Source organism: Pelophylax lessonae (genome assembly GCF_965119305.1).
Source record: "Pelophylax lessonae genome assembly, chromosome: 1".
NCBI classification, from domain to species: domain Eukaryota; kingdom Metazoa; phylum Chordata; class Amphibia; order Anura; family Ranidae; genus Pelophylax; species Pelophylax lessonae.
The window spans coordinates 416,151,582-416,163,590 of NC_138768.1; the positions used below are offsets into that span (position 1 = coordinate 416,151,582).

The 12,009-nt window shown below is 43.5% G+C and overlaps 1 protein-coding gene across 3 annotated transcripts in view; it reads left to right on the top strand.

Moving 5' to 3' along the window:
- ACO1 (aconitase 1) overlaps positions 1-12,009 on the top strand; it is a 105,398-nt gene that overhangs the window by 51,668 nt on the left and 41,721 nt on the right. For all 3 annotated transcript variants that reach the window (XM_082244148.1, XM_082244150.1, XM_082244149.1), the window contains exons 6-8: positions 5,256-5,439; positions 6,039-6,178; positions 6,726-6,897. In XM_082244148.1, coding sequence (XP_082100274.1) covers positions 5,256-5,439; positions 6,039-6,178; positions 6,726-6,897 — 496 coding nt within the window. The remainder of the gene's footprint in view (positions 1-5,255; positions 5,440-6,038; positions 6,179-6,725; positions 6,898-12,009) is intronic.

Consider the following 12,009-nt stretch of genomic DNA (forward strand, 5'->3'; position numbering starts at 1 on the left):
GCTAGCCGACTGCCTTAATGAATACTTCTGTTCAGTTTTTACAGAAGAAAAAGGAGAAGGACCTCCACTTGAAAGGATGACTAATGAATCGTTTGATGCATGTGTCTTTACAGAGGAAGACGTTCTAAGATTGCTGTCTAAAGTGAAGACAAATAAGTCACAGGGTCCTGATGAGATACACCCAAAATTATTAAAAGAGCTTAGTGGTGAGCTGGCAAAACCATTAACAGATTTATTTAACCAATCATTAGTAACAGGAGTCATCCCGGAAGATTGGAAATTGGCAAATGTCGTGCCCATTCACAATAAAGGTGGTAGGGAGGAATCGAGCAACTATAGACCAGTGAGTCTGACATCAATAATAGGCAAATTAATGGAAACCCTATTAAAGGATAGGATTGTGGAACATCTTAAATCCCATGGATTGCAAGATGAAAAACAACATGGGTTTACTTCAGGGAGATCATGTCAAACAAATCTTATAGATTTTTTTGACTGGGTGACTAAAATAATAGACGGTGGAGGTGCAGTAGACATTGCATATCTGGATTTTAGTAAGGCTTTGACACTGTCCCACATAGAAGACTTATCAATAAACTGCAGTCATTGAGCATGGACTCCCATATTGTTGAGTGGATTAGGCAGTGGCTGAGTGGCAGTGGCTGAGTGACAGACAACAGAGGGTTGTAGTCAATGGAGAACATTCAGAACAAGGTCATGTTACCAGTGGGGTACCTCAGGGATCTGTACTGGGACCAATTTTTTTTAATATCTTCATAAGTGATATTGCAAAAGGCCTCTATGGTAAGGTTTGTCTTTTTGCTGATGACACAAAGATATGTAACAGGGTTGATGTTCCTGGAGGGAAACGCCAAATGGAAAAGGATTTAGGAAAACTAGAAGAATGGTCAGAACTCTGGCAACTGAAATTTAATGTGGATAAGTGCAAGATAATGCACCTGGGGCGTAAAAAAGGGCAGAATATAGAATATTTGACACAGTCCTGACCTCAGTATCTGAGGAAAGGGATTTAGGAGTAATTATTTCAGAAGACTTAAAGGTGGGAAGACTAAGTAATAGAGCAGCACGAAATGCCAGCAGAATGCTTGGATGTATAGGGAGAGGTATAAGCAGTAGAAAGAGAGAAGTGCTTATGCCGCTGTACAGAACACTGGTGAGACCTCACTTGGAGTATTGTGCGGAGTACTGGAGGCCATATCTCCAGAAGGATATAGATACTCTAGAGAGAGTTCAGAGAAGAGCTACTAAACTAGTACATGGATTGCAGGAAAAAACTTACCAAGAAAGGTTAAAGGACCTTAACATGTATAGCTTGGAAGAAAGAAGAGACAGAGGGGATATGATAGAAACTTTTAAATACATAAAGGGAATCAACTCGGTAAAGGAGGAGAGCATATTTAAAAGAAGAAAAACTACCACAAGAGGACACAGTTTTAAATTAGAGGGGCAAAGGTTTAAAAGTAATATGAGGAAGTATTACTTTACTGAGAGAGTAGTGGATGCATGGAATAACCTTCCTGCAGAAGTGGTAGCTGCAAATACAGTGAAGGAGTTTAAGCATGCATGGGATAGGCATAAGGCTATCCTTCATATAAGATAGGGCCAGGGACTATTCATAGGATTCAGATATATTGGGCAGACTAGATGGGCCAAATGGTTCTCATCTGCCGACACATTCTATGTTTCTATGTTAAAGTAATTGGGTGGAAAAGCTGAATAGTAACTGCATCCTATCCAATTTAAATACATGTGGGAGATACTGTTCTTAGAATACATTAGCTCACAAAGGGATTCCTCCATGTGTGTAAGTTAAGATATTAAACAAATATTGGCAATTCGCATAAAAGAATGTGTTGCTGTTAAAAAATAAAAATTAAAATAACATGCATGGATAGGCTAAAGCCTCCCTTATGGCGCTTTTCCACTGCATGGAACCATACCGGTTCGGCACCCTTTTGTGCTTTTCCACTGCTGGTACCGCATGGTATAGGGTCAGAACGGTTCGGTACGGTACGGTACGGTATAGGTTTGCTTTTCCACTGCATGGAACCGAACGGTACGGTACGGCTCTGAAAAAAACAGTACCTACTCGATTGTGGTTCCAACAGGTACCAAACTGGTACCATATCCCACAATCCTTTGCATGCAGTAACTACTAGCCACTGATTGGTCAGAGAATCCCACCCACCCCGTTGTTATCCCACCCACTTAACTTAGTACTACTTTAGTGGAAAAGCAAACCTATACCGTACCGTACCGAACCGTTCCGACCCTATACCATGCGGTACCAATAGTGGAAAAGCAAACCGGGCCAAGCAGGGCCGAGTAGAGCCGAGCTGGTACTAGCCAGTACTTGCAGTGGAAAAGTGCCATTAGTTCCCATACCTCTTAACTGCTCCTATGTGAGACCACTTCTTGCCAGTATGGCATTCTCCATCTTGAGTGTTTTGATGGGATACTAGAAACAGGGTGTGGGCTATTCCTGGCAGTGTGAGCTGCCTTGTTACAGCATCTGTATGGGTGCAGAATATCATATTCAGAAGTTTGTATCTCTGACAGTCCCAATCCACGAGATCGTGGAGCCCACTTAGAGGGAATTCATACCCTGGTAATTAAAGACATCAGAAGTGATATTGATGGCCCTCCTCCCTCCCTTACAACATTAACCACTTTACACCCAGCCCTATTTCGGACACTTTTTGTTCACAAGTTAAAACCAGTATTTTTTCCTAGAAAACTACTTAGAACCCCCAAACATTATATATATTTTTTTAGCAAAGACTAAAAGGAGAATAAAATGTCGGTCATTGCAAAATTTTTTGTCACGCGGTATTTGCGCAGCGGTCTTTAAAACGCCATTTTTTTGGAAAAAATTTGAAAAATCACATTTCACTGCATTTAAAAAATACTAAACAGTAAAGTTAGCCCATTTTTTTTGTATATTGTGAAAGATGATGTCACGCCGAGTAAATAGATACCAAACATGTTACGGTTTAAAATTGCGCCCCCCCGTGGGATGGCGACAAACTACGGTCAATAGAGATCTCAATCTGCGATGCTTTAAATTTATTTAACGGTTACCAGTTTAGAGTTAGAGTGTAGCTCTTTTTTTTAAATTATTGCCCACGCTCTGGCGATCGCGGCGATACCTCACATGTGTGGTTTGAACAGCGATTTAATTTGCGGCTCGACTTGCGTAATACGTTTTTTTTTGTGCGCGAGCTAACGGTGATGGGGGCGGCTAATTTTTTTTTTTTTTTCCTATTTATTTTTTCTTTTTTTTTAACTTTATTACAGGTTTTTGAAAAAAAAAAAAATCTGATCACTTTTATTGCTGTCACAAGCAATGTAAACATCCCTTGTGACAGCAATATGTAGTGACAGGTACTCTTTATGGAGGGATCGAGGGTCTAAAAGACCCTAGACCCCTCCACTACACTTCCCTGTATGCAAAACGCCGAAAACGGCATTTTTGCATACAGCCGTTTTTCAAATCTGCCGCCTTTTGCAGCACAGTAACCCGGATGTGACGTCATGGACGCCGCCTCCGGGTTACGTCATCGGAGCCCCGATCGATGCCGTTTCCGGCATTCATCGGGACTCCATCCAGCCGGCGGACGCGCCGGCTGGGTGCTCGGGGCTCCCCTCCCGCCCCCCGAGTAACGATCGAGCGGCTCCCGAGCCGCATCGATCGTTACCGACGGAAAGCCGACCGTCGGCTTCAAACAACGGTACCGGGATGATGCCTCTAGCTAGAGGCATCATCCCGGTATAACCACTCAAAGTCAGCCGACGTAGATCTACGTGGCTGGTCGTTAAGTGGTTAATGACATACAGTAGATAGTTATCAGCAGCAGACTGCTGAGAGTAAAACAAAAAATGGCATCTCCATGCCCACGGAGTGAGGTGATGATGTAGAGCAGCAGATTGGGAAAAGATCTAACCAGTGAGGCATCCCTGGAGTCCCTTGTGGCTTCGTGGCTCAGTTGGTGGTCATCTGGTTCACTCGAACATAAAAGGAAATACTGTATGTTTTTATCGTTGGCTGGCTTATGGTCCCTTTACTACATTTTAAACTTGGCAAACCTGTCAGTTCCTGAAGAAGTGCACACAAAAAGCATTAAGCTTGATTCCATCCCCAAGCAACAATAAAAGTTGATGTTGTTCTAATCTATTAGTGTTATGGGATGATGGAAGGATGCATGTAATTGGATGTTTTTTAATGCCCTCTTATTTTTAGATGTACAAATTTTAATACGGTCCCAATAAAAAATTGGATTAGATTTGACAAATGTTTGACCACTGTAAAGTACCTTAAAATCTCAAGTAGTGGAATTCTAGGGGAGTGATGGTACATCTCCACTAATGGGTTGACAATCCTAATTTTTGTCCTGTACTTCTTTTCAGTAACTATGTGAGTAGGCGTGAACCTGGTAAAATCTTCAGTTTACCATGATTCCTTACATGGGCATCCGCAGAACTTTTTTTCAGGGGGGAGGGGAGCATAATTTTAAGATCACCCATGCACCGCCCCTTTTCGACAATGTCGTGAAGGCGATGTCAGTCACCGCACGAGCCGCGACTCGCAAGTAATTATTTTAAAAGGGGGAAACGGCAGAATTTATTTTTAAAGCATGTGTTATTATTGATCCCTTCCCTGGCTGATCCTCCATGTAGTTTCATTAAAAATTTCATATCCTGTCTACAGTCTGTTTAATAATCCTGTGGGTTCCTTTGAAAGCTGGTAAAGAACGGCTTATTTTTTTAAAAACATATACAGAGAGCCTCTCCTCCGCCCCTCCCGACTGACGTCAGCGGGGAATCCTCCCCCCCCCGCTGTAGGCAGCTGCCAGATGGGGAGAGGAGAGAGCCGGCGGTCACGTGAGCGGCGATTGGCGCTCTGAAAACTGGTAAAGAGCGGCTAATTTTTTTAAATACATACACGGGCACACAGGATTATTAAGCAGACCAGACAAGATGGTATAAAGTGGCTTAACAGCCACTTTAAGGGGGGCGCCCCCCCCCTCCCCTTGGGAACGCTCATGATTCCTTTTTATGTAAGCTGTTCTCTCATTCTTTGTGTGATGGATGGTGCTGGGCACAAATGAGGGGGGCAAGTTGCATATAAGTAGCACTTCTTTACACAATTGGTTCAACAATTCCCTATTTAAAAACTGCATATTGCTTTATTTTAGTTGCAAGCATTGTTTAATTACCAACACTTCAACTTGCAGTGGGGTTCTCAGGCCTTTCAGAATATGAGGATCATCCCTCCTGGCTCAGGTATCATTCACCAAGTCAATCTAGAGTATCTAGCCAGAGTAGTCTTCTACCAAGATGGCTTATACTACCCTGACAGTCTTGTTGGAACGGATTCTCACACCACAATGATCGATGGGCTTGGAGTTCTTGGTTGGGGTGAGTCAAGATGTTTATTAGACAATTAATGATTTTCATAGAAAATAATGTGTTTTCCAATTAAAGCAACAAGCTGGGTTTGTTAAAATGTATATCCAGCCAAAACTTTTTTTTCTTTGTTTTCAGATTAGAGTGAGAAAGATTAAAGGATTAGAGCCAGCGCCATAATGCTATCCAGTGCTCTGTTAGAAAGATTTCCCCCTGCTGACAACTGTTTTACTGAACAGGAAGTGAGAGATAGTTTCCAAATGCAACACAGACGAATACATTTTGTCTGTGTCCTGTTGCAAATTTTTCTCTTGCGTCTTGTCTGGTAAAACCATTATCAACTGGACAGAAAGTGAGGAGAAATCTTTCTAAAGGATCCCCAGATCGCAGTAAAAACCCGGCACTTCCCCACTATATCCAAAACTGGGAAAATAAAGTTTGGACATGTGCCTAAATAAAATAGTTCAATGTTCTTTATTCAGTTACAGGTGATTGTAGCTTCTATTGTTGAGAACATTTATGAATCGGAAGGTATGATGTTGGTGCTTGGGTGTTTTTTTTTTTTCATATTACTAATTGTTGTATGCTCTTTGTCAATTGTATATACTCAGGTGTTGGAGGCATTGAGGCTGAAGCAGTCATGCTTGGCCAGCCAATAAGCATGGTGCTTCCTGAAGTAATTGGCTACAAATTGGTTGGAACCCCTCACCATTTGGTGACTTCCACAGACATTGTGCTCACAGTAACTAAGGTATGTTTGGAGAAATGTGCTTCCATTTTTATTTTATTTTTCCACTCATTATTTGAACAGTGATGTTTACCATACATCACTTTGATTCCATCATCTCGGTTTGGGCTGGGTGTACACAAACACGAGTGGAGTAGCAGTTTTAGTATTTTCAGGTTGATGTTTCAAGCCATGACTGAGACGACCACTGTATTTTGCATTTGTTGTGTATGTGAGATGCCTTAGGAGGCAAAAACAGAAGAAAGGAATTTGTTCTGTGGAATCGAGAGGAAAAAGTCAGTGTTTCAAAATATTGCTTTTCACTATGTTAGAGTGATTTGAAATGCAAGAACATCCTGAAACATTTACTCATTTATATTGTTGACACCTCTTTTTGGATCAACCAGTATTTGCCATGTATTTGTAGTTTGTATACCATCTTTGTCTTGTAAAAATAAGATTATGAACCAAAATATCACCTTTCCAGGGTCAGAAGATATGTCCTCCCAAAGTTTATAATATCTAGTATGAGTAAATATTTCACATAAGAAAATTATGCTTTACTTTACAGCACCTTCGTCAAGTTGGCGTTGTGGGAAAGTTTGTGGAATTTTTTGGCCCAGGTGTTGCCCAGCTTTCTATCGCTGACAGAGCCACTATTGCCAACATGTGTCCAGAATATGGAGCCACAGCTGCATATTTTCCTGTGGACCTGATCAGCATACAGTATCTACAGCAAACAGGTATGGGTACATCTCTTTTTAGTTTATGAATATTCTTTGTGTTAATCTAAAAAATATGTATCTGTATCAGAATACTCTTCTGCCTGCAGGTCATTGTGCTGTAGTATAATTTAGAACACCTATGGGCACGTCTACCTTGTTTGATATTTACATTACATGGCACCACTGTAATGGCAAATTTCAGTAAAGCTTCAGTATATAATCCCCTGCGCTCTCTATAGCTCCCTCCCTAATCCCAAAGCAGCTCCAAAAATATTATAAGAGATTATTATATAAAAATCTGTTCAGTTGTCCCAGTGCTTTACCCTTTTTATCCCTAAAATATTAAATTGCCTTATATACAGTATACATAAATTATATCGGTGAAACATTGGTGTGGTAAGGGCAAACAAAATCCTACAAGTGCATACATATACAAAAGTGCATACATATACATGAAAAAACAAAATGATCACTTAAGGTCCTAAGAACATCCTTGTGCAAATACAGTACACCAGAAAATTCCTAAATCACTGTGAGCAATCAACTCCTTGTTTCCCATATATTCATCCAACTGTGAGCCAGATGTGACGTCAAACGCTTTTATTTGAGTATCCATTTGTTATTTAAATCGTGCTTTTTTTAACCTGATTCACACTATGGAGATTGTCTGTCTGTGTTTCAATGCATGGGGTATGATGAGCAAAAAGGAGTAATTCCTTTGATTGCTAACCGGAGGAGGTTGAAGTAAAGATGCTGATATACCTGGACCAGCTTGCATGATCCCTATGACCAGCTTAAAAATAGGTGGTCATATTTATTTGGTAGGCCTTTAAAATTTCTGAGCACTGCAGAAGGTGGAATATATTGGAAAGGAGGAGTTTGATTCCTCACAGTGATGGACTTTTTGGAAATTTTAAGCTATATATTTTTTTTTCATGCTCTTATTTATTTATGCACAGTTTGTGGCATTTTAGATTTGGTTGCACTTGCTTCACTGATGTTTCACTGACACAATTTATGTAAAAATATGGTAATGTAGGATATTAGGGGTAGAGCCCTGAGACATTTGAATAAATGTCATCCTTGCTGGGTGAAGGTCTGGAGTTTTCTAGCTAAAAGGATGTAGAAAACCCAGGTGCTTGACGTCTTTTTGATTAAAAACTAGAGAATAATTAATGGATGAGTTCACTTTACCTTTAAGTAAGGATAAGTTTCACAGTACCAAATGTATCTGCCTTCCAACCCCCCTGATCCATCTGCCCAGCCACCTCATTCATTCTTAGTGTTCTCTGAGTGAATGTACTACAACTACCGACAGCCTTTGCACCTGTCGTTTTGTAGTTGTCAATGAACTACCACTGCTCTGTTGATTTGATTCTTCCTGTCAGTGCAAAAATGCCTGCCTTTATGATGTATGGGGCAGACGTCCTACACTAACAGTCTGCAGGAGACTTACATGGCATCAGTGATCTGTGAGTTGCTGGTGCAATGCTTTCCAGGCTCCTAAACAAAAAAAAAAATGCACATTTCTTTTTTTTTTTACCTGCAAAAAATGTGCATTTATTATTATTTGTTAAAGGTGAAGTTGCCCTATAAAGAACAAGCATTTAATAAGGCCTTTTCAAAATCAATTTAAAAGTATGTTATTTGAGTAACAAGGAGATGGCCCCTGCCCCCATCTAAACTGGCCTTCACAGCAAGGAGCATATGGAAGGGCAAACGCATGAAAGACAAAACCAGAGAAAATTCCCAGCTCAACTTGCCAACCAGTCTGCTTACCAACCGAATTAACCTGTCCAACAGTATGCATTAAAAACAAGGGTGCTCCCACTGTGGAAACTCTCATCAATTTAGAAGGGTTAGGACTGTGAGTAATACAGGGTGCCATAAAGGGGCCTTGCAGCTTAGGCATGCATTTGCTAATGTGTGCTAACTAAACCCCTACTTTTGGCGCAGGTACCCTTTGGCACTCACAAGCCATCCAGAGTGGCAAAGGGGTTTCCTTTCCCCACCAATTTTGACAGACTTGCCGCTAAAGTGTGGGGACAACCAAAGTGTCCCCGTGGGGTTTATAAGCGCTTTGCTAGGTGTTACACCTATGCGGAGTCCCTTTTTAAGAAGTGGGCCATGATTCAGGTGGAAGAGTCCCTGGCCTTTAAGGATCTGGCAGCTAACCGGAAGACAGAGGCTGTGGCCCGAAATTATGTACACCTTAATGGGTTCTGCAGTGAGGCCAGTATTTACCATTGCTCTAGTGTCGCAAACTCTAACCGAGTGGGCTAAGATCCTACGCCGTGACCTGGAGGGTGAGCAACTCCCTCCTGCCTTTGCTGAGCTGCGTCCAGGGGTTGCAGCTTATCTGTGATGCCTCCTTGGATGTGGCTCACCCTGAAGGCTCGCCTCTCTGTTTTGGCAGTGGTCCTTTGGCGTGTCATTTGGCTTGAATGCTAATCTGCGGACCAAACTTCTAAGAAGGCCTTGACAGATCTTCCTTTCAAGGAGATCTCATGAATGACATCATTAAAGGTCTCACAGTGGGGAAGAATACCTTTCTTCCACAGGCTACTAAGGGTAAGGAAACTCGTTGAAGATGTGGACCTTCCTTCTAAGCTCATAAGTATTTTTTCGTCCCTCAGGGTCGACTGACATGGGCTCGAAGCCTATCGGGGCCTCCTCTGGCGGCTCCAAACGAACCTGATCTGGCAAGCCGAGAGCCAGCTTCTCCAGACCCGCAGACAAGGCTCCTTCAGCATAAGGGTGAGTCCTCACCTGTATCAATGGTGGAGGGATGTCTTCGCTGGTTTCCGGACCCGTGGACTTCCCTGGTGCAAGACAAGTGGGTCCACAACGTTATTCGGTCCGGTTACAAGATTGAATTTCGCTCTTGTCCCCCAGCAAGGTTTTTTCCTTCCAGCCTGCGCCTGCCCAAAGACCAGCTACATTGTCTGTTTGGGTGGTATACGACCTGTTCCTTCAAGGGGTGATTGTCCCGGTTCCGACCCCGGGAAAGTTTTCAGGGTTTTTACTCAAACCTGTTCATAGTCCACAGTAAGGAAGGCAAAGTGTGTCCAATCCTGGACCTCAAGGCATTAAACTGCTTTTTGCGGATACAGAATTTCAAAATGGAGTCTATTCGAACGGTGGTGGCATTCCTGCCTCAGGGGGATTTTATTGGCTCTGTCAACATCAAGGATGCTTGCCTTCACATTCCAATATGTACCAGCGTTTTCTCCCTGCTTTGCTGTGGGAAAAGAGCATTATCCGTTTGTTGCGTTGCCCTTTGGTCTCGCCTCTGCTCCTTGGGTCTTCACAAAAGTGTTGGCTCTGGTGCCAGCTTTGCTACTCCAACGGGGGATTGCGGTACTGGGTTACTTCGATGATCTCTTCCTGCGAGCGGAGTCTCCATCTGCTCTGGTAGAGAACTTGGAGATCACAATACAAACTCTGCGGGAGTTCGGCTGGATTCTGAATTTTCAGAAGTCTGCCCTGGTTCCGTCCACAAAACTGGACCATTTGGGCCTGACTCTGGACTCTGCTGTAGCCTGAGTGCTCCTTCCTTTGGACAAACTCCAGAAATTGCAGGCAACAATTCACCTCCTGCTGTCCAACAAATGGTCATCCCTCCAGACTTGCATTCAGGTGCTGGGCCTGATGGTTTCTACCTTAGAGGCGGTTCTGTTTTCACAGTTCCATATGAGGTCCCTGCAAAAGGAGATTCTGACCAAATGGGAAAAGACTCTGCAGTCTCTGGACAATCAGATCTGGCTGAGTTATGAAATAAAGGAGTCCCTGATATGGTGGCTTTGCTCTCTGGCGCTTTGGCTGGGAAAATCCTTCCTCCCTTTGTAGTGGACAGTGGTCACTGCGGATGCCAGCCTGTCCGGCTGGGGCGGCATCCTTGGCAAGCATTCTGCTCAGGGGATATGCACTCTGGAAGAGTCCAGACTACAGATCAATGTCCTGGAACTCCGAGCGATCCGACTGTGTCTGGATCATTGGACGGATCGTCTTCAGGGATGCCCTGTGCGCATTCAATCGGACAATGCCATGGCCGTGGCTTATGTCAATCACCAAGGGGGCACATAAAGTGCCCTGTTGCCTGTGGAGGTAAGTGGCATTCTAAGGTGGGCAGAACAGTCCGTTCCAGCTCTGTCTGCCATGCCCATTCCCGGGGCGGAAAGTCGGAAGGTCGTTGGACAAAGGAGAATGGTCCTTCATCCAGAGGTGTTTCATCAGCTGTGTCTCCGGTAGAGAACCACTGAGGCTGATCTGTTGGCATATCGGCTTAACTGAAAGGTGCAGAGGTTTGTGGCTTGGTCAAGGGATCCTCTGGCGGATGCCACAGATGCATTGATGGCCCTGCGGTGTCGATATCGTCTGATTTACGCCTTTCCTCCTCTCAAGCCTCTGCCAAGACTTTCTACGCAGGATCAAGGCAGAAGAAATTCCAATCATCTTAGTGGCTCAGGACTGGCCTTGCCAGGCTTGGTACGCTCATCTGGTTCCTTGGAAACTTCCTCTCGGGGAGGATCTGCTGTCCCAAGGATCGATCTTCCATCCTGCTTTAGTCACAGGCTTTGACAGCTTGGCTGTTGAACGCCAGGTGCTAAAGGATAGAGATTTATCTGAGTCTGTGATTTCTACACTGTTTAAAAGCTAGGAAATCTTCTAGAAAGATCTACCATCGTATGTAGAAGACGTACATTGTGTTGTGTGAGTCTCTTGGGGTTCATCCTCGCTCCTTCTGTGGCTTGGATCTTAACCTTCCTTCAACGGGGAGGTTGAACAGAAATTGGTCTTGAGTACCATCAAGGGCCAGGTATCGGCCTTGTGGTCTTTTTTCCAACAGCCTTTGGCCACGCACTCCCTGGTGCGTACTTTTCTTCAGGGTGTCAGACAATTGGACTCCTCCAGTACGGGCTCTGTTGCCGCCTTGGGATCTTAATTTGGTGCTTTCAGCTCTTCAGAAGCCTCCCTTTGAAAATATTCGGGAGATTCCCCTGCTTGGCTTGTCACAGAAGGTGGTCTTTTTGGTGGCTGTCACCTCTGGCGGCATTATCCTGTTGTACACCTTATCTGGTGATTTACAGGGATAAGGTGGTGCCTCGCCCTTGTCCGTCATTCCTTCCT